The sequence below is a fragment of the Malaclemys terrapin genome, chromosome 5 (genome assembly GCF_027887155.1).
Source record: "Malaclemys terrapin pileata isolate rMalTer1 chromosome 5, rMalTer1.hap1, whole genome shotgun sequence".
Lineage (NCBI taxonomy): Eukaryota > Metazoa > Chordata > Testudines > Emydidae > Malaclemys > Malaclemys terrapin.
Genome location: NC_071509.1, coordinates 21,071,185 through 21,094,170, shown reverse-complemented (window position 1 = coordinate 21,094,170; position 22,986 = coordinate 21,071,185). Strand labels below are relative to the sequence as shown.

The 22,986-nt window shown below is 44.6% G+C and overlaps 1 protein-coding gene across 1 annotated transcript in view; it reads right to left on the bottom strand.

The window, feature by feature from the left end:
• MSANTD1 (Myb/SANT DNA binding domain containing 1) overlaps positions 1 to 20,090 on the bottom strand; it is an 81,048-nt gene extending 60,958 nt beyond the window's left edge. The window contains exons 1-2 of the mRNA XM_054030688.1: positions 20,069 to 20,090; positions 8,530 to 8,622 (exon numbers count right to left, since the gene is read on the bottom strand). Of these exons, the coding sequence (XP_053886663.1) occupies positions 8,530 to 8,622; positions 20,069 to 20,084 (109 nt within the window). The 5' untranslated portion in view covers positions 20,085 to 20,090. The remainder of the gene's footprint in view (positions 1 to 8,529; positions 8,623 to 20,068) is intronic.
• Between the last annotated feature and the right edge of the window lie 2,896 nt (positions 20,091 to 22,986).

Sequence of the window (22,986 nt, the reverse complement as noted above, 5' to 3'; positions counted from 1 at the left end):
TCTGCCTTCAGGCTATCTTGCACTGTGCAGATCAACTGCCCTCAGTTCCTTCTCTATCTCACAGCCCATTGTTAAAAATGCCGAAGTAGAGGGGAGAAGGGTAGGTAGTGGAGCACCCATAGGGACACACATCTCAAAGAACCAGTTACTGCACAAGGCGACTCTACAGTGGTACCCCTGATAGAAGGGCGAGGCTTCGGAGTACAGTCTAATATTGATGATAATATGGTGGAGATAAACATGGCATCAGATGCTGAGTCATGGGTGATTGTATAATGGTCAACAAAAAGTATGAGCAGATGCCCAAGTTGCTGCTCTGCCTATGTCGGTGATGGGAATGTTTTTGACGAAGGCTACAGAAGTGGAAACAGATCTCGTGGAATGAGTTCAAACTCTAGATGTAGTTGGAGATTGCAGGTATGATAGCAATAGGTAATGCAGTTCGATAGCCATCTAGAGAGTCTCTGTATAGAGATTGAGAATCCTTTAGATTTCTCTGCAATAAAAAGGAATAGTCTAGGAGATTTTCTGATTTAGTTCTAGCCAAATAGAATGCCAGTGCTCTCTGGACATCAAGTATGTGTAATAATACTGCCTCTCTCTTGTCCCAGAGTAGCTTGGGGAAGAAGGTTGGGAGATGTATAAGTTGGTTTATGTAGAAGGCAGAAGATATTTTGGGGCGGAACTTGGGGTGTGGTCTCAGTGTAACCTTATCTCTGAAAAAATTTGTAAATACTGCGTGTATCGATAAAGTCTGCCGAGAGGAACTCTTCAGTGCTGAGGGAGTCCACAGTACCTGCATTCTACTGTGGTCCAATGATTGGCCAGATGATGGTACTCTAGTCTTTTGTGTGGTGAAAGTGCGTGGTACCGAGGCTCTCCTTGTCTACAGCAGTACTGATTTAGAGGAGTTAGTGCGATCTCTATCGCTCCTTTCCTCTGATGGTACCGATGACCCTGAGCCTGTGCCCTTCAGGTCTTTAGGTACTGGTGGTACCAGTACCTGAGAAGCCTGAAGCCTCATGGGCACCCTGTTGCAATTTGGTCGGTACCGAAGTGGATGATGTTGCCAGGGATCCTTTTTTCCCCACTCAGTTCTTGAATTTGGGGACTCGTAGCCCCCTTTTTTGAAGTTTTCAGAGAGGAATCACAATGTTTCTTCTTTGAATCCACCTGAGTATGATGTCCCAAGGACGTTGACAGTCATGTTGGGGACTGTTGCTCCAGGGGATCCCAGGTCCAGAGTTGGAGGCTGGTCTAACTGAACTTTCTAATACAAGGAGTCTGAACTTCAGTTCACGTTTTTTTCTTGTCTTTGATTTTAATTTCAGGCAGAAAGTACACTTCTGTGGTATGTGTGAGTCTCCTAGGCAATGAATGAAGCATGAATGGCTGTCGCTGACAGGAATAGCTTCTCTGCAGGAGAGACAGCATTTAAACACAGGAGAGCCGGGCATGCCCCTTTTCAGGTTTTGTTTCCCCATGGGGGAAGAAATAACGAAAATCAACCAAGGACAGAAAGATAACTGTTTTTGAAACATAGCCCCCCCCACCTTCTTTGTTCCAAGAAAAAAAGAAAAGGAAAGGAGATAGTATTAATCTAACTAATGGAAACTACTAGCGACCCTATCAACTAGAAATGAAGTTATAAATAAATCATTCCTCAGATTCTGCTATGCACTCTTTTTTAGGCCAAAAGCAGTTGAGAAGGAACTGACGGCGGTTTGCCCACACAACGCTAGATAACCTCGAGGCAGAGCACGAGACAGGGAGAGCACATATGCAGGCCAAATGCACATTGCTACCTAAAATCTCCAATCTGAGGCACAGAGATGCAGATACAGCTACAGTGGAGCACCCATAGGGACACTTCTCAAATCAGTGTTGCCAACTCACAATTTTAATGCAAGTGTAAGCAGAGTCTGAATGAGCTCTCCCCTGACATCTAGTGATAAGCTGTGGAAGAGGGCCTCAGGACCTGATCTCGTTTGCATGGGCACACCCACTCTGCCTAGGTGCTCAGCATGATGGGATTGCTTGCCCAAATAATCACTTTTGGCTGGTGTTTGGATCCCCAGTCTCCTTGTTATTGGGGCAGGTGTAATAAAGGGCTGTTATCCTTGTTGTGTGAATCGAGGGCAGCAGAACTGTACCTGGCATACCCCCATGGAGAGACTCACACTCAACTAAACAGCACTCGCTAGACAGGGGACATGGATTCCAAAGCCCAGTGACTTGAGGGTGGGGATGGTACTTGTACCTGCTGGTGTGGGCCCTGCTTGTACACACCATTTGACCCTTCTCTCCACTGTGTAATAAAAGAGTGAGTTTAGACTCAGTTGAGAGTCTTGTTACACACTGCAAAGCTGAAATCACTGATACCCAGGTCTAAGTATTAGACCTGCTTTGGGGCAGTGTCTCTGATGCAAGAGACTGCCCAGGGTGCACCAGCAGTGAGGATCCCCACTAACAGCTGAAATCACCGAGAGCTGTGTTAAGTGGTAGGCCCTGAAGACATCTTGGTGATCGGGTGGCTGGTGGAGAGAATTGGAGCACAGCCCAGTGGAGAGGTGCAGTGAGCAGCCAGCAGGGCGGCTGGTGGAGAGGGCCAGAGCAGAGCCCCACAGACAGGCCAGGCTGGCAGAGAGGAGTGGCGAGCGAGTGCCTGGGCAGCGGCTCCACCCAGAGTGGGAGGTGAACTCTGCAGATGCACCTCTGAACTCTGGGTCTGCACTGACCAAGGGCAGTGAGAGGGGTGCAAAGAAGGGACAGGCACGATAAAGGGACTTTTGGGTTCCTGGACTTAAGAACCTGAGGGGAAAAGGACACTGCCCAACATACTTGGAGGTGGGTCTTTTGCTCATGGTTTATGTTTATGAACCCTGTTTGCAGTGTTTTGCCAAATTAATGCCAGGTTACTTCTCTCCTTTTATTGTATTGCTACACTCAGACTCTGTGCTTGCGTGAGGGGAAGTATTGCCTCTTAGAGGCGCCTAGGGGGTGGTGTGTAATCATCCCAGGGCACTGGGTTGGGGGTCAAGACATTTTTGCATTGTATTGTTGAAAAGGAACCCCTGGATACTGAACCCGGCCCTTGTTGCTGCCAACTCTGGCAGAAGGGTTATACAAGTCTTGCAATATTTGGCATTTTTCTTAAAACCCTGGCCCTCATGATTGCGGAGACAAACTTAGAAACATGAACAAAGTGCATCCTGAAGGCTCAGAAACCAGAAGACAAATAAAAAGTTCCCAACATTTATTATTGGCTTAAACATCATGAGGTTTGGGGAAGGGGGGGGTCTCATTCACGATTTTTTAATGCTTGAAGTTGGCAATACTGCAGATATCACAGTGGAGTTATTGAAGAAATAACAGGTTAAGAGTGGCAGCAAAGCCTCTTGAATGGAAGGGAGAGTTCTGAAGGCTTCAGAATACAATGCACTCACAAGACGGTGGATATGGAATCAGGTGAAATATGGAGGAAGAGCTCACTTAACAGTTAGGGGCTGCTAGAAGAGACACTTACACTAGAGCCAAAGGAGGGCGTAGCCAGCAGGAGGAATTAGCACTAAGGATTTATCTATTTATGCACTTTAGGTATTTTTGCACTGGTGTAGTTACATTGGAACAAACTTCCAGCACAGATGATCTGCAAAAGTTAAAAGAAATCTTGAACCAAGGAGATTTACTTTGATTTCAAACAGTATGTATGTTCTGCCCCTTCCCCCATCCTCCAGGTAAAAACCGGGTAAGTCGCATTTGTACAACACATCTTCACTGTGAGTTTACATTAGTGTTGCGACTGTAAAAAAAACATCAGGGTAACTTAGGTAATTTAAATAAAGTCTAGCTCAAGAAATTGGTGCTTCTCACTGCAATTAGTCACTTCACTCAGTTAAGCTCCTTCAACACAATGCACATGCACACCAGTGTAGCACTCCTAAGGGAATGTCAGAATTAGATTTATTTGTGCCTTTTCCCTTTAAGGACTGAAGGTCTGTTGAGGAAGTCAGAGGAAGTCAAAGGGGTTGCAGCAACAGAATTGTGTGCACACTAAAAGGACTGAGTAGCAATGGGGCTTGTGCAAGCCATATTTGTTTCTTTTTTGCTATACTACGTCTAATAAAACTCCAGTTTTAAAACTGTTCCTCATTTGGGAGTGTAATTCCAGCAGGACAGGATAGGCAGAAAAGGGACACACAATGGGAGTACTCTTTACACATTAACAACACACCCAGATGACTAATTATATATGAACCTCTGTGTTCAGTCACATATTTTAAAACAAATAAGAGAACACATTACTGAGTAATATTGATGTAGGGTCCAATTGTGACTTCACACTCTGACTTCAGTGAGACTATATGCGCACTCGTAAGTGGGCCAGATCCTTAGCCAGTGTAGATACGAGTCCTACAATGTTCTGAATGCCCTTCCAAGACCTGTTTTCTGGTCTGACCACATTTGGCTCTCTACTTTCCAGGTTGACCTTTGTTCCTCTCATTGTCTAGGAGTTTCTGCCACAATAATTGCCTTACTTGCAACTCTATGTAATTAGGCTGTGGCAACAGTAGTTTTGTCTGCCATATTTGGGAGTCCAACATGACTTCCATCCTCATGTGGTGTTGAATTTAAGGAATAGAATCACAGAATCATAGAACTGGAAGGGACCTCAAGAGGTCATCTAGTCAAGTCCCCTGCACTCAAGGCAGGACTAAGTATTATCTAAACCATCCCTGACAGGCATTTGTCTAACTTGCTCTTAAAAATCTCCGATGATGGAGATTCCACAACCTCCCTAGACAATTTATTCCAGTGCTTAACCACCCTGACAGTTAGGACATTTTTCCTAATGTCCAACCTGAACCGCCCTTGCTGCAATTTAAGCCCATTGCTTCTTCTCCTATCCTCAGAGGTTAAGAACAACAATTTTTCTCCCTCCTCTTTGTAACAACCTTTTATGTACTTGAAACTTATGTCCCCTCTCAGTCCTCTCTTTTCTGGACTCAACAAACCCAATTTTTTCAATCTTCCCTCATAGGTCATGTTTTCTAGACCTTTAATCATTTTTGTTGCTCTTCTCTGGACTTTCTCCAATTTGTCCACATCTTTCCTGAAATGTGGCACCCAGAACTGCACACAATACTCCAGTTGAGGCCTAATCAGCACGGAGTAGAGCAGAAGAATTACTTCTCGTGTCTTGCGTAGAATACTCCTGCTAATACATCCCAGAATTATGTTCACTTTCTTTTGCAACAGCATTACACTGTTGACTCATATTTAGCTTATGGCCCACTATGACCCCCAGATCTCTTTCCGCAGTACTCTGCAGGACTCCAGCAGATGTCCTGCTGTTGTGGACAGGACAAATTCAACTTTTGTTTTAACTTAGTTTATTCAACCTTCATTGTGAAATTTGAGCTGTGAGACAACAGTTGTAAAATACAACTTAAAAATATAGTGTAGACACAGCCGTAGAGACCCAGACATTTTAGTGACTCACTGTGGCCTGTGAGTCGCATCTTTTGCCTGTTGATCTTTGGTATCTGCGCAGCTGGCTTGCTAGTCATTAAGTTAAGTAACTGACTCTCACAGTAAATCACCCGCATTTTCATTGTTAAGGCCCTGCCTATTACCAGGTTTCCTCCCTAACATGGGTAACTTGGCATCTCTAAGCATAGTAAATTTGCAACATAGATTTGAGGACATTTTGTTTGACTATTAGGAAAAACTTTCTAACAATAAGGATTGTTAAGCACTGGAACATGTTATCTAGGGTAGTTGTGGAATCCCTGCTCACTGGAGGTTTTTAAGAACAGGTTAGATAAACACCTACCACTGAGGAAATTAGAAGAAATTAACATCAGTTGTTTCCTATAGCATGCGTGTAACATGCTCTGTCTAAACACAAAACTCTCTCAGTTATGTTTCATTCATGCTGACTTGTACTTGACAGACGAGACTTTAACATGAGTTAACCTTGATTGAAGCTGAGTCAATTGAGGTTTAATCATTATGTGTTTTAGTGAAAGCGGAATGTCACTGACAACAAACAAAGCAATTAGTCCTCCAAGGGTTGTTGCACAGTTTGCTACCCTTTGCAAAATTGGCCTATGTAACATCCACTGCCTAGGGGTGTCTGCTGAAAGCGATCTTACCAGTACAAAGTCACCTGCAAGCAGACATGTGGATTCCTGCTACAAGCTGCTTCCATGGAAACCTACTTCTCTTGGCAATCAATCTGCAATCCAGTTCCTGATCTATGAACTGTACTATGCCTTGTAAGGGATCAGATGGATAAACTCCCAGATAGCCATCGGCCAGTGTCCAGGTACTCGTTGCTTTATAGACAAAGGCAGTACTGTGGGACCTTGGGCAGCCATGAGAGAAACCAGAAAGTATATGAAGATGGCATTTCTGTATCTTGCAGTGCTGAGAAGACATTGAATTAGAGATGAGTACCATGAACAAGTATAAGGTCTGAAGGAGATTACCAGAAGATCAAAAACAATGAGCCTAGGAAAAGCTGCCTATTCTACATTGAGAGATAAGGTGGATGAGGTCATATCTTTTATTGAACCAACTTCTGTTGGTCTCTCTCTTACCAACAGAAGTTGATCCAGGAAAGATACTGCCTCACCCACCTTGTCTCTCTAATATCCTGGGACTGACACGGCTACAACACCACCGCATAGTCTACATTGAGACTGACAGGGCTGTGGGACCTTGCAAGTTGTGTGAATCAGATATATTTAAGCCAAGTGTCTGGTTCAGAACCGAAAAAATATACACTTTCAAGTCCCTCTTGAAAGTTCACCTCTGCTGTGATGCCACAGAGAAACCTGAGGACTGACCATGACAATTTTAAGGAGTAATTGGGGAGTATTTAATAAGTCCTGTTTACGTTAAATATTTTGTTGACATAATTGTGTTCTTCCCTTTGTCCATTCTCTTTTTGTCTGTCTTAAGACTGGGAGTTCCTCAGGGCAAGGATCATGTCTACTTTTCTATTTGTAAAGTGCCTAGCAAGTTGTGGTTATTACCAGAAATAATCAGCATTAATAATTTTTTTTACTTACTGTCATTTTTAAGGTAACTTGGGTCAACTATTTCACTATTGTAGGTGCCTCTCATAATATTTAACAGGCTAATATTCAGAAAAAACAAGGTCAGCGTCACTTTTAAAGACTATTATTATTTAATAATTAGATTGCAGTAACACCCAGGAATGCTATTGCAGTAGCACACAGAGATATTAAACACATATTAAGACACTGGGTAAAACTTTCAAAAGCACCTGCCTACATGAATTCAGAGCCTAAATCCCATTTTCAAAAATCTAAGTCTCATTGAAAGTCAGTGGGCTCCTGAATGCCTATGTCACTTTTGAAAAAGGGACTCATTTAACACCAATATAACTTGGGCACTTTTGAAAATTGTACCCACGGTCCATGCCTTGAAGCTCACAATTTAAAGAGACAATAAACATATAAAGGGTGTGGGAGTGGAGAGATGGGATATGATCAAGTTTTATATACATTTAAATTTTGTATTAATAATTAATCAGCCATCTTCATCAACCCCTCTACCTATCCATCATTAAATAGCTGATTTCTAATAGACATCATGGCAGTGTGAGTCATGAGTAGAAATTTAAAGGAAGAATGTGGCCTTATACAGCTGGGAAGCAATATCGTGCCATCTGCTCACCCCAAAAAGCTCCAGGGTGCATGGCTTGCTCCACAGATTTTAGACATTCTATTAGAACAATCCTGGGACAAATCATCTAAGATGCTGCTGAAATCAAAATATCTCTGGATGCCAAATGGGACAAACTAACTTCTCATGTTAATAGTTTCTATTTACAACTGCACATAGAAAATCTGTTTGTTTTCTTTAAAAGAACATCTTTTCCAGAAAACTCTGGTGGGAAGAGGAGAGGACAAAGAGTTGTATTTTGCCTGAGGGGAGAGCAGAAGTGATATCCTTGGCCCAAAAGAAAGAAGGGGGCTGCAGAGAGGCCAACCATCTGATCACAGGAAACGATGCTGGAATCTCAGGACCATAAGGAAATTTAAAATCAACAATTTTTCAAAACTATAAGCCTTGAGGAGTTATCGCTCACTTGTCTGAGAGTAACTAGTATTATAGTCACTCAACAGCCTCTGAGACAGCACAGTGGGAGAAAAAGAGCAAGTTGTCTGGGAGAAATCCAACATTAAGACGTTATGTGAACCCAAATCAAATTCATTTGAACACATCATGTGTGTATTATGTTTTTCCATATACACAGAGCAAAACAATCTAGATTACTCTGTAGGAAAGAGTGAAAACAGTGATTTAACTAACATCCTTCATCTGAACTGAAAACAAAATGGCAGCTGTTTATATACATTTGAATGACTGCAGTACACACTTCATTTTATACTGTTCCACTGTATTCAAACATTCAGGACACAGAGTGACCTCTCTTTTCGGATACATGTCTACAACTGTTTAGATTCTTTTGTAAAAGAAAAGATTTTATACCTGGTGTCCTGGAAGCAGAGGATCCCCCATGGGCCAGGAAATCCATGCAGGAATCCTCACAGCAGACCACAGAGCTGGAGCAGAATTTAGCATCTGGGTGAGAACAACAGAGTTTGACAGGATAAATCAACATGTGGAGAGGAGAAAGAGGAAACAGTTCAAAACAATTGAGGGGAGGGGGAAGAGGCCAAACGGAAGTTATCTTTTAAAGATTTGGCTGAGGTGAGCTTAATTACATTTAGTGTGCAAATAATTTAGCTTTTAGAATAATGTGGACAAATACACTCCCTATGATGTAAGAAGTTCGCTCTTTAAATGCCAAGCTCAGCTCCCTAAACCTCCTACAGTCCTCCTCCCCCTGACACCAAAACAAGTGACAAATGGAGATATCCGATCTCCTAAAACTGGAAGGGACCTGGAAAGGTCATCTAGTCCAGCCCCCTGCCTTTACTAGCAGGACCAAGTACTGATTTTGCCCCAGATCCCTACCGGCCCCCTCAAGGATTGAACTCACAACCCTGGGTTTAGCAGGCCAATGCTCAAACCACTGAGCTATCCCTCCCACCCTGATTCAGCTGCTTTACCACCTCCTGCTACAGGTACCTCCTTTAAAAATGCCCCAATTCATCCAACTCCCCTCACTCTTCCTCACATACATACCTCATCCTCACTTCTGAGCTGCCACGCTCTCCCATTAATAAATAAAATAAACAACAACACTTAACACTTCATTTGTTGCTCTTCAGAGAATCATAAATCATTGTGCAATGGTGAGTTCTGTAAGTATCATTATCCCTCTTTTACAGTTGGAGAAACTGAGACTCAGACATTAAGGGTAAAATTTTGAAAAGGCCTTAAGTGACTAAGGAGCATAAGGCTCATTGAAAGTCAGTGGGAATTGTTCCCTGAGTGATGTAGGGGCTTTTGAACATTTTACCCTAAGTGCCTTGCTCAAAGTCATAGCAAGTTTCTGGAGGAGACAGGAATAGAATCAAAATTCTCCCATGACCCTGTCCACTAACTAAATCATGAATTATATGAGTTTCCAAACCCCAAGCAACCAATTGCCTTCCATGCAGCTCTGTGTCCTCTGGCAAGAAATTAAGTCATATTTTAAAGGAATAAAGGCTTAGGAAAGCTTATGTAAAGATTGTGGACCAGATTCTCAGCTGATGTAGATTAATATAGCCCTATTGAAGTCAATGGAGCTATATCAGTTTACATTAGCCAACATTCTGGCCTATTACACTGCTCTACAGCCAAAATGCTTCTGAAATAAATGTAGTCAAACTTTACTAATTCTGGTTTCAGAGTAGCAGCCGTGTTAGTCTGTATCCGCAAAAAGAACAGGAGTACTTGTGGCACCTTAGAGACTAACAAATTCATTAGAGCATAAGCTTTCGTGGGCTACTGCCCACTTCTTCGGATGCATATAGAGTGGAACATATATTGAGGAGATATATATACACACATACAGAGAGCATGAACAGGTGGGAGTTGTCTTACCAATGCTCTAATAAATAAGACAAAATGGTTGTCTTACCACATTTCTGTTTAGCCAAAGTGAGCAGAGATGCCTCGTACTTGTGTGAACAGTGCAGATAACTTCTGCTATGTTTGTGGTGAAGTGACTTTTGCATCACAAAAGCGCAGTAAAACCACTCTGGTTAAGAAAGCCTATCACCTTTATTTTGGCTGCAAAATTGGAGATCAGGACAAGAGGTGGGCCCCACACATATGCTGCAACGCTTGTGCAACAAATCTTCGCCAGTGGTTGAACAGGAAAAGGAAAAGTATGCCTTTTGCAGTGCCAATGATTTGGAGAGAGCCAACAGATCATACCAGCAATTGTTACTTCTGCATGGTGCCTCCAGTTGGGAAAGATGTGTCAAAGAAGAAAAAGTGGACTGTGCATTATCCAAACATTCCATCAGCTATACACCCAGTACCCCACGGAGAAGGGCTGCCGGTTCCTGATGCACCAGAATCATTCTGACTTTAGTCAGACGAGGAAGAGGATGAAACTTCTGGTCCTGAACCATCAATGTCACAGGACCCACATTTTCTCCCATCCTCCTCCTCTGAACCACACCTCATAACACAAGGTGAACTGAATGACCTTGTCAGGGATTTGGAACGACCCAAGAGTAAGGCAGAGCTGTTGGGCTCCAGACTACAGCAGTGGAATCTCCTGGCAGGTAATGTTAGGGTTTCCATGTTCCGTGACCATCAAAAGGGTTTTGTCCCATTCTTCTTCATGGAAGGTGATCTTGTAGCCTGTAACAACATCGATGGTGTGATGGCAGCCCTCAACATCGTTCACGATCCAGATGAGTGGAGACTGTTCATTGATTCATGGAAGACCAGTCTTAAAGCTGTTTTACTGCATAATGGCAATGTTTTGCCATCAATTCCAGTTGGTCATGCAGTCCATATGAAGGAAACCTATGACAACATGAAACAACTTTTGAGGTGCATAAAATATGACCAACATCAGTGGCAGCTTTGTGGCAATTTGAAGGTTGTTGCTCTCTTGCTTGGTCTGCAGACTGGATACACAAAGTACTGCTGTTTTCTCTGCGAATGGGATAGTCGTGCAAGAGATTCCCACTACATCAAGAAAGATTGGCCACTCCGACAGTCATTGGAGCTTGGGAGGAAAAGTGTTCAGCATCCACCACTTGTTGAATCAAGGAAGATTTTGTTACCACCAAGCTGGGTCTGATGAAGAACTTTGTCAAGGCCATTGACAAAACACAAGCAGCTTTCAAGTACCTCCATGGAAAATTTCCAAGGTTAAGTGAAGCTAAGATAAAGGAAGGTGTCTTAGTTGGTCCTCAGATTCGTGAACTTCTTCCAGATGATGCATTTGACCATGCACTGCGTGGCAAGGAAAAGACGGCATGGAAAGCCTTCCAGTTAGTGGCAATAAATTTTCTCTGAAACAACAAGGCAGACAACTACAGGTTGTTGGTGGAAAACCTCCTCAAGGCATACAAAAGCCTTGGTTGCAACATGGCACTAAAGATACATTTTTTGCACTCTCATCTAGATTTTTTTCCACCGAACCGTGGAGCAGTGAGCGACGAGCACGGTGAGCGATTTCACCAGGACATTGCAACAATGGAGAAACGCTATCAGGGCAAATGGAGCCCATCAATGCTTGCAGACTATTGCTGGACAGTGACAAGAGATGCTCCATTTAATGAATACAAGAGACAAGCCAAGAAGCGCCGAGTAGACACTGAATAGGACTAATCTATGTACATAATAGTTTTTTGCCTTTTGTTTCATAATAAATTTTATTTATATAACTCTTTTGCTGATTTTTAAAGTGTTACATAAACAGGACAGGTGAAATATTATCATGTAAAGCAACCATAAACACATGAAAAGACCTAGGTTTACAATTTATGATTAAAACTCTATCATCTACACAATATACATAGACATAAAATGTAAAAACTTAAATATCTTAGAAACAGTAGCCAATCAGTTGTTTTAATTGTCATATTTGAATTCAGCACATCAAAATACATAATAAATAGCACATTTTATCTCTGAAGCAGATGACTTCTCAAAAATTGTAGACCAGTGTTATTTAAAGTTAAAATGACAGAATCTTAACTCTGTTCTAACTATACTGAAGTGTTTCTTAGCTACAAACATTCTACCTTGAATTTTTAAGTGTTTGTTTGAGCCAAGGTTAAAAATGCTGACAAGACACCCTCCCCCTTCTCTCCCCCCCCCCCCGAATGTTTTAAGTGGATCATAAAATGATCTGTTGCCTATCAGACTAAGACAGTTTCTCCTTTACAAACTATTGTGTATTTTATCTGGTAACTTGCTTTCTTCTTAAAAGGCAAAAACTATCTGCAGATTAGAAGATTTTAGTTGCAAAAAATAAACTAAAGCATTTTCTCATAGAAATGTTTCAAAGTAGCTATTTGCCTATTGTTTTATTGCATATCTGTTGTTAAGTCTTTAATTTGAGTATTTATGTATTCTTTAAAATAGTGCTTTTCTTCAGCTTTTTTGTCCCCAATAATTCTCTACATCTGTATTAGAAAGAACATTTAGTGAAACCACAACTGCCAATATTGGAAAGTTATAAATAAGAGCACTTGGGGAGAAAAATGGGGGGCACATTAATGTATTTCAGTGACATCACAAACATGAAGATATTTTTGGAGAGACAAAGTGGGAAAATGATACATATTTTTCTAAATAAGGATTATTGGTCGAACAGGGAGCAGGCTGAGTAACTACAATTGGCAGGGTGTTTTCCCGGTTAGCCTCAGTCTTCAACTTCAAGAAACTCAAGAACATTTATTGAACCAGACAGAGTAGAGGATATCTTCAATCTGAGGGAAGGTGGAGGGACTATTAGCTGTTTTTGAGTTGGTTTAACATTCTTATTTCTAGTGTCATAGTTTGTATGGCATTTGACCAACCATTTCCCTATCCTGAAAAATTTACAATTTAAAGTGAGACATGAAGAAGAATGACCACAGCACTTTAATTTATAGCTATGCTAAGAAAAATCCTTAATATGGCGTACATTTGGCTGTAGGCCAATGGGATCATAGTTTATGTGGCCAATACAGATGGACCAAATCACGTTAGAACAATCATGCTTTAGCCTAGGGAGCGACCACGTATAAATGTTTTTAATACTCATGTGTAAGACCATTGTAGACAGAAGTCATGAAGCGCAAGTTCAAAGTTTCTTTGGAGTTTTATCCTGGACACACTGCACACTGAAATCTTAGCAACATCTTTTTCTCAGACCTAGCTTCAAGTGATGAAAGAAGTCCAAAGTATATACTGATAAATAGATAATACTGGGCCAGACCCTGTCTTCCAGGGGATGTAGTGTAAGTTTGGCACCTGCTACTGTCAGAAGACAAGATACTGGGCTAGATGAACCATTGGTCTGACGCTGTATGGCCATTTTTATGTTCTAAGTCAGGGCCTGAGTTGTCCCATAGATAGGGCCCTACCAAATTCACGGTCCATTTTGGTCCATTTCACAGTCATTGGATTTTAAAAATCATAAATGTCATGATTTCAGCTATTTAAATCTGAAATTTCATAGTGTTGCAATTATAGGGGTCCTGACCCAAAAAGGAGTTGAGGGGGGGTTCCGCAAGGTTATTGTGTGTGGGGGGGGTTGCGGTACTGCTACCCCTACTTCTCCGCTGCTGCTGGCAGCGCTGCCTTCAGAGCTGAGCGGCCGGAGAATGGTGGCTGCTGGCCGGGAGCCAAGCTCTGAAGGTAGAGCCGCCACCAGCAGCACCACAGAAGTAAGGGTGGCATGGAATGGTATTGCCACCCTTCTGAGCTGGTGCCTGCAGAGCTGGGCCCTTGGTCAGCGGCCACCACTCTCTGGCCACCCAGTTCTGAAGGCAGCAGCGCAGAAGTAAAGGTGGCATGGTATGGTATTGCCACGCCCCTTACTTCTGTGCTGCTCCTGGTGGGACACTACCTTCAGATCTGGGTGCCCAGCCACTGCTCTCCAGTCGCTCAGCTCTGAAGGCAGCACAGAAATAAAGGTGGCAATACCATGAACCCCCTAAAATAACCTTGCAACTCCCTTTTGAGAAATGCTGGTCTCCCCTATGAAATCTGTATCGTACAGGGTAAAAGCACACATTATTATTATTTTTAGCATGCTACCTGAGAGCATAGCCATGGTGGTACGAGCAGCAACAGGGGTTATCTGCCCTGAGTATGTACCTGTCTGAGCCCCTCCCACTGCTCACACTGCCACAGCGACACTATTTTTAGCACACTAGCTCTATCAGAGCTAGTGCAGGTATGTCTATTTGAGTTGGAAATTGCACCTCAAGCTCCAATTTTACCCATACTGACATATGAATGCTGCTTTTATTTATTAGAGCTGACTGCTCTTGGGGCAAAGTCCTCAGTCAGCCTGAACTATGGGTGTATGTCTATCAGCTTTTATCTATCTGTTTTGTCTTCTCTTCTGTCCCCCCAAACAGTACGCTTTGTTGTGTAGTCTTCCTTTTGCTCCCTTTGAGCAGTCTCCTGCTTCCTTGGTTCTTAATCTGGAGATAAAAATAAGGATGCCTCACCTGAATCCTTACTTGTTTCCAAAACAAAACTCAAATCATACTTATAAGGCTCTGAAGCTTTCAGATAATGTGTCTCACTCTGAGTTTCCATCCAGGACTTATAGTGCTAAAATAGTATGGGACAAAGGCTGTTCTTGAGATTCCCAATATAGTTTTACGGATTCAAGAAGTTAAATCAGTGATTCTCAAACTGTGGGTCGTGACCCCAAAGTGGGTCGTGACCCCATTTTGATGGGGTCACCAGGGCCAGCATTAGATCTGCTGGGAGCCAGGGCTGAAGCTGAAGCCCGAGTTCCAACTAGGGTTACCATATTTCAGCAAGAAAAAAAGAGGACGGGAGGAGCCCCGCCCTAGCCCCGCCCCTGCCCCTCCCACTTCCCGCCCCCCCAGAACCCCCAACCCTCCCCCCGTTCCTTGTTCCCTGACTGCCCCCTCCTGGGACCCCTGCCCCTAACTTCCCCCCAGGACTCCACTCCCTATCTAAGCCTCCCTGCCTCTTGTCCCCTGACTGCCCCAACCCTTATCCACACCCCCACCCCCAGACAGACCCCTGGGACTCCCACGCCCCATCCAACCACTCCCCACCCCCTGACAGCCCCCCCCAGAACTCCCAACCCATCTAAACCCCTCTGCTCCCTGTCCCCTGACTGCTCCGATCCATCTCCCCACCCCTGCCACCTGACAGCCCCCCCCAGAACTCCCAAACACTCCCCCCCTGCTCCTTGTCCCCTGACTGCCCCCTCCTGGGACCCCTGCTCCTAACTGCCCTCCAGAACCCCACCCCCTACCTAAGACTCCCTGTTCCTTGTCCCCTAACTGCCCCCTCCTAAGACCCCCCCCCAACTGCCCCCCAGGACCCTACCCCCTACCTGTACCCTGACTGCCCAAAACTTTCTCCACTCCCCCCAAAAAGCCCCCCCCCCCCGTTTCTTGACTGCCACCTCCAGAACCTTCCTGCCCCCTGACCTCCTTACCCTGCTGCTCAGAACAGGGTGTTGGGCTCTGTGCAGCCGAGCCGGACACGTGGCTGAGCTCCCCAGCACAACAAAACCCGGTCCCTGGCCCTGCACAACAAAACCCGGTCTGGCCCTGCACAGTGCTGCCGGACTGGGCTGCAAGGGAGCTGCCGGCTCAGAATGCAGGGCGGATCCGGCTCCTCTACAGCTGCTCCTGAGTCCAGCCCGGGACTTCCCTGCAGCCCTCCCAGCCGCTCGCTCTGCTCTGCGGGGGGGGGAAATCCCGGACATTGTGAGTGCTTTACAAATTCCCCCCGGACGCTATTTTTAGCGCAAAAAGGAGGACATGTCCGGGTAAATCCGGACGAATGGTAACCCTAGTTCCACCCCCACCCGGGGCAGCGGGGCTCAGGCTCCCTCCTCCCCTCACCGGGCTCATGTAGTAATTTTGTTGTTGGAAAGGGGTCGCGGTGCAATGAAGTTTGAGAACCCCCGAGTTAAATAATTCAGATAAACACCCAGACTCTTGGATACATATCTGAAATGAACCCAAACTTTGAACTTTGCTCACCATGATTATTGTCAGGATAACAGACTCTCAGAACAACTAAATCAAATTTTCACAAAGGTGCTCTTGTATGGGTTTCCTGTTTTTGCAGTTAAAAATAAATGAATAATTTATGGCTAAAAGACTAAATCTTAAATGAACAAAATGCACAGCAGTAGACCAAGCACACAAAACCTTGTCATTATGTAAACACATTATCCCTTTTAAACATGCTCAGTTAATTTAGGTTTATCCAAGTTCTTCAGATTTCACTACTGTAATCACATTTAACAGATCTAGACTAGGGTTACCATTCGTCCGGATTTACCCGGACATGTCCTCCTTTTGTGTGCTAAAAATAGCGTCCGGGGGGAATTTGTAAAGCACTCACAATGTCCGGGATTTCCCCCTCCCCCGGCAGAGCGAGCGGCTGGGAGGGCTGCAGGAAAGTCCCGGGCTGGACTCCGGAGCAGCTTCCTCCTCCCACCCCCCCCTCCCTGCATTCTGAGCCGGCCGGCAGCTCCTCCTCCTGCAGCCCGCTCCGGCAACCCTGTGCAGGGCCAGGGACTGGGTTTTGTGTTGTGCAGGGGAGCTCAGCCATGTGTCCGGCTGGCACAGAGCCCAACACCCTGTTCTGAGCAGCAGGGTAAGGGGGGGCAGGAGAAGGGACAGGGAGGTTCTGGAGGGGGCAGTCAAGAAACGGGGGGGGGCTTTTGGAGGGGAGTGGAGAAAGTTTTGGGCAGTCAGGGTACAGGTAGGGGGTAGGGTCCTGGGGGGGGTCTTAGGAGGGGGCAGTTAGGGGACAAGGAACAGGGAGTCTTAGGTAGGGGGTGGGGTTCTGGAGGGCAGTTAGGAGCAGGGGTCCCAGGAGGGGGCAGTCAGGGGACAAGGAGCAGGGGGTAGGGGGCTGGGAGTTCTGGGGGGAGCTGTCAGGGGGCAGGAGTGGGGAGAGGGATCGGAGCAGTCAGGGGACAGGGAGCAGAGGGGTTTAGATGGGTTGGGAGTTCTGGGGGGGCTGTCAGGGGGCAGGAGTGTGGAGAGGGATCGGAGCAGTCAGGGGACAGGGAGCAGAGGGGTTTAGATGGGTTGGGAGTTCTGGGGGGGGCTGTCAGGGGGTGGGGAGTGGTTGGATGGGGCGTGGGAGTCCCAGGGGTCTGTCTGGGGGTGGGGGTGTGGATAAGGGTTGGGGCAGTCAGGGGACAAGAGGCAAGGAGGCTTAGATAGGGAGTGGAGTCCCGGGGGGCAGTTAGGGGCAGGGGTCCCAGGAGGGGGCAGTCAGGGGACAAGGAACGGGGGGAGGGTTGGGGGTTCTGGGGGGGCGGGAAATGGGAGGGGCAGGGGCGGGGCTAGGGCGGGGCTCCTCCCGTCCTCTTTTTTGCTTGTTGAAATATGGTAACCCTATCTAGACAGTAGTTTATAAACTTTTAATCACTAATAGTGTAAACAGTTCAGCTTTTAATCCCATTTTTCAGAGTTAGTTGTCAGACAAAACATTCTTTGGCAGGATTTTTTCCCTTTCTTTAGTCTCCAAAGCCATAATCTTGCAACTAGATCTGCATGGGCAGGTCCTTGCAGCCACAGGGAGCCCTATTGTTTTAAGCAGAACTTGCAGATATAAGACGACTCCTGGATAGCACCAACTGCAGAATCAGAGCCCTAGATTTTAACTTAATAAAACTACATTTCTGTGTAAGCCAGTATAAGCAAGAATGAAAATAAATAAAGAAATCTTAAAAAATCCAATCTTAGGTTTTAGCTTTTTTAAAAAAAAGTTTACAATAATTTATGAAGCATCCCCTCAAGATGCAGGCACCCGGGCATAGGATTAAAATCCTAAAGTACACCTCTACCCCGATATAACGCGACCCGATATAACACAAATTTGGATATAACGCGGTAAAGCAGCGCTCTGGGAGGGTTAGGGGGGGAGAGACTGCACGCTCCAGCGGATCAAAGCAAGTTTGATATAATGTGGTTTCATCTATAATGCAGTAAGATTTTTTGGCTCCCGAGGACAGCGTTATATTGGGGTAGAGGTGTATGTACAATAACCCAAATATACTTGGCCATCATCTGCTTAGCTCGCACAGAAGAGTAGGATAGATGGAATTAAGGGACATGACCTAAATGACCATGGCCAGCCTGACTAAAAAAGAAAGGGCTCATTTCAGAAAACAATCACAGGACGACTCTTGACACCTTCAGAAAGGGAGTTCATAGGCAAGGCATTGCCTAAGCGTAATAATGCTCAGGACAGCAAGGACAACTCAGCTAATCTTGCTTGCTTGTGGAAAGGAGTGTGCTTTAAGAGCCTCCATGTAACAGAATTACCTTTCCAGGACATGGGTGAAGTGATTTAAAATATTCCTTTTTTGATAAGATTTTCCTTTTTCACCCTATGCCTCATTCTGTTCCATTGGAATCTTGTATATCTGCTGCTCACTATATTGAATTGCCCAGAATAGCTAATTATAGCCTGCTCTTCAATAATGGCTCAACCACTTGGTTTCTCTAAGAATGAAGTATTTTATCAAGTGCCTCCAGGCCTCAAAGCCATAGGGGTTAAGGGGTTAATTCAACTCTCAGGCATACATTAAATCATGCTAAGAGCATTCCACAGGAATGCCATTCTGAAACCAGGAGTGTAGAATGAATAGTAAACCCGATGTATGTTCTATCTAGGCAACAGAAAAATACACTTGCTTTTTAAATTCAGCATCAATAGCTGACATTACAGGGCACAATTATGACCAGCTAGAAAGCATAGATGGATAATGTTAACACTTGGGAAGACATCTGTTTAAAAAAAAAAAAAAAAGGGGTAATCCATGCTGTGAGAGTTATACTGTGTGTTAGGTAAGAGACATTTCATAGTCTCACCACCTGTTTAAAAGGCAAAACAGTTTATGATTTATTTTAGGAGCTGAACCTCTCTGCCCCTTACACAAATACATCATACACACACACAGCTACACTAGGGTAAAGCATAAAAAAGAACCTACAGTCATGTTCTAGATATTGATCTATATCAAGCTGTTAAAAACAGAAGTACTAGCAGTCTCTTAGGAGTTTGCTGTAAAAGCAATTGGAATGGCAATTAGCAACAGCATAGCCTAGGAAAGGAGGGAGTTCTAACTACAAGCTAATTAGGAGGGCAAACACTGAAGCTTGTTAGCTGAGATGATAATGAGAATTATATTTGAGAGGCAGCAGACCAGCTATTCAGAGTTAATTAGAAACCTCAACTGACAGCATATTACTCTTAAGAGCTTTCTAAAAAAACAACTAGAAAAACTGTCCTGCCAGCTATGGCTCCAGTATATGATGTTGGGAAACTCATGGTCAGTGTGTTCTTGGAAGCAGCAAAAAAAAAAAAAAAAAAAAAAAATGCTAAGAAATCATAGTAATTTTGCAGCACGTGAGAAAGGTAAAGAGCAGCAGGTAAATGGCGAGGTATGTACACCCAGATATTTTCTGGGGTAATTTTGTTCATTTGTGATGAATTCATATGCTGGAAGAGTCTGCAGTTTATGTAGCCCTGTTAATAAATTATAAATATAACAAATTACACAAGAGCGCGTATTCAAAAGATTGCTGCATATCCCAAATACCAATATGGGTGTGGTTTGGAAATGGGACAAGGACTTGGACCCAGTGAACAGCCCTTGACATACCTTCCATCCCACCCACAAGCCTCTCATTTTCCAAATCTCAGCAAGGGGAAGATTGCTGTTATCAGATGTAACAGGGTGAAACAACAGCTGTATGCAAGTTGCTTCCACTATGCCTCCTGCTATCCCTGTTCACTGGATTGTATTTCTCTCTCTTCCCCACTCCCTTGCCTTTGTATAATTAGGGAGTAAAAAAATCAATAATCTTCAATGGAAAAATATGTAAAATGGAATTCCAGCAATGTGAATTGTGAAGTGTGGCCTTACCTGGGCTGAGTTGCATGGCTGATTCCTGCTATAAACAGAACACTGGGAGGAAGGCAGAGAAGTGTGTGTTTAAATGTTTCCTCTGTGTCTGATTGGAAGAGCAATAGCTAGTCACTGGGCAGGGGTGAGGCCTGGCCAAACTAAAGTAGGCTGATCGTTCATGAACACAGATTGATACTGTAGAACCTGCACGCTGGTTTGTAGAGAACTTAAATACAGGAAAATATTCAAGTACCGTTGGGGAGAATGAACAGATTAAAATAGTTACTGGAATTTTCAATGTCACTATGGCCCTGTCTATACTGTATTAAAACTTGCACCATTTTAACCAAAAATCTGTTTTTAAATCTATTTATTGAAGCCAATGCACATCCGTATGGAGACTCAGTTGATTTCGCTTAATTCAGTAGTAACCAAATTCAGCGTAAAATCAAAGTAAATCAGATTTAAGTCAAAGAGTGTGTAAGAGCATCCACATAGGGTTTTGCACCAGTTTAATTCAATTGATTTAAAAACACACCATGTTAACCAAGTGTGACTTATAACATATGTAAGGGCCCCTTACTAAAACTCGGGGGTGGGGGGGGTTGGTTGGCTAGTTCCCAGAACCAAAAGAAAGGGGAAGGGTCAATAGGAAATCAGGACCCTGAGACTGACAGTCCCCAGGAACAGTGGGGAGAAGTCAATGTTCCAGGTCAGCCTGATTGACAGGGCAGGTGGGCTAATGAGGGAGTCAGGAGGCCTGGGGGTGTCCTGTCCTCCGTGTGAACTGGAATTGCCTGGGCCAGAGTGGGGCTGAGCTAAGGAGAGAGCAGGGGTCCGAGCTGAGGTGGGGAGCAGAGCCATGCCAGCCAGAGGGGCCAGAAAAGCAGGTCAGTGCTGGGAGCAGAGCCACAGAAACAGCCCAGAGAGCAGACCTGTGCTGGGAGCAGAGCTATAGCAACCAGAGCCGGAGGGACCAGAAAAAGCAGCCCGGGGACTGGAGGCAGAGCAGCAGCATCAGTGTTGAGGCAGAGTGGTGGAGCTGGAGCAGTCCAGAGCCGGATGCGGGGAGCAGCTGGGAAGAGTGAGGCAGGACCCTGGGCAGTGGGCCCAGCACAGGGAGACGCCCCCAGCCAAGAGGCCTTGCAGGCCAACCTTGGAGGGGGAGCGTAACTAGGGTTGCGAACTCTCCAGGATTGGCCTGGAGTCTCCTGGAATTGGCATTGATCTCCCGGTGACTATTGAAAGCAATCCGGGAGATTTTAATAGGATATTTTAAGAAAATGACATTATGTCATGTTGGGGGGCAAACCCCCCTGATATAGCTTCAGTCAGATTTGGCAACCCTAATCTTAACCCTGATTACCAGTCTCTTCCCCCCCCCCCCACACCCCCCACACACACAGCTCAAGTAACAGGTAGGAGAATGGCTGAGAAAGGTTCGAAGAGGAGACCAAGTCTGTGTTCCTCATGTTCTGTATCCTTGTCAGATGGTGCAGAAGGAAATGTTTGTGACTTGCGCACTCCAGTCTCCTTATCCACCGGGTCAGAAAGGTTTTGCTTCAGCTGCCTTTCACAGCCCAGGAGCCAGTTTCCCAGGTGCTCCTCACCAGCAGGGAGTCTGACAACCAGGCAGTGAATGTTTTGAAGGACATCTTAAAAATGGAGATCGATCAGGCTCTGGAGGCTGTTACATCGAAGGCCACATAAGCATAAGCAGGACTGGCTGAATCTGCCAAAGACGGAACAAAAGAGCAGCCGGTAGGACTGTTTAGGTGCGCACCCCCCGCAACAGAGGTTTCATAACCCTCCCTCAGGCAATTCAGTCTCCATCCCTTATCCCTGTGGGAAATCAGGTATTATGCATGGAGGGGAGAAGGGAATCCCCCTCAAAGGGTAGGCAGGGACTTTTTGAATTTGGTGTGAAAAGTGCCTTCACCTCAGAGGCCGTGGTCTTGCAAGCCCCAGCCAGTAGCTGAAGTTTATTCTATCCACTCTGAAAAGGGCAAAGATGAAGAGATGTCTATTAGCAGAAGAGGACTCCTCATCTGACTCAAGTTCCTAATCCCCACTTCTCTAAGGAGTAAATTAAGAAAAAGAGGGGAAATGTTCAAGAAATTGCCCAAGAAAATTTGGCGAAAACTGGCCTGTTCTTCTGGGGATAGCAGTTCATCTGACTCATCACCAGAGGGCACCAGAGCTAAAGGCTTTGTTTAGTAGGTTTTCACCCATAGAAAAAGCCTAATAAAAGGAATAGAATTGTTTGTGTGTGTTTCTTCTTCATCTTTGTTTATGTCATCACCTTCATAAGCATCACCAAAGAAAAAGAAGATTGAACATATTTCCTAGCCTAAGTCCAATAGCAGAAAAAGAAGTAAAAATTAACATCAGGATCTTTCTCCACAAGAGGAAGGTGTCAAACTCAGTCTGGAGTGAAGGATGAAGTGAAGCAGGCGGATCTTTTTCCAGCTGAATCCTTTGAGAAGACATTATGAAAGGTGATTAGGTACTTGAGTAGTTCTTCACATGCGCCCATTTAAAAAAAGAGATTCTATGGAGGAAGGAGAGAGGATTGGTATAGAAATTTAAAAAATATATATTTTCCAACCTATTCAAAATCTGAACCACACATTCTCTTTCATGTGTTTTTGGGAAAGTAATTAAAGCTGAATGGGAGACAATGCAAAGTCTAAGAGACTGTCCGTAAGTGCCAAAAAAAACTCTACAATGTGTACCAGATCAAAGCAGACTTCATCTCTCTTCCCAAAGTAGATGGGACAGTTTCAGCACTTGTCAAAGACACTGCTATCCCAACAGAAGGGAACTTTTTCCCTGAAAAAACCCCAACGACCATAATAAAATGGAATATCACCTTGCTGTACATTTAAGGCTGCATCTTCTTCTCTGAAGGCGTCTGCTGCAGCAACATGTTTTTG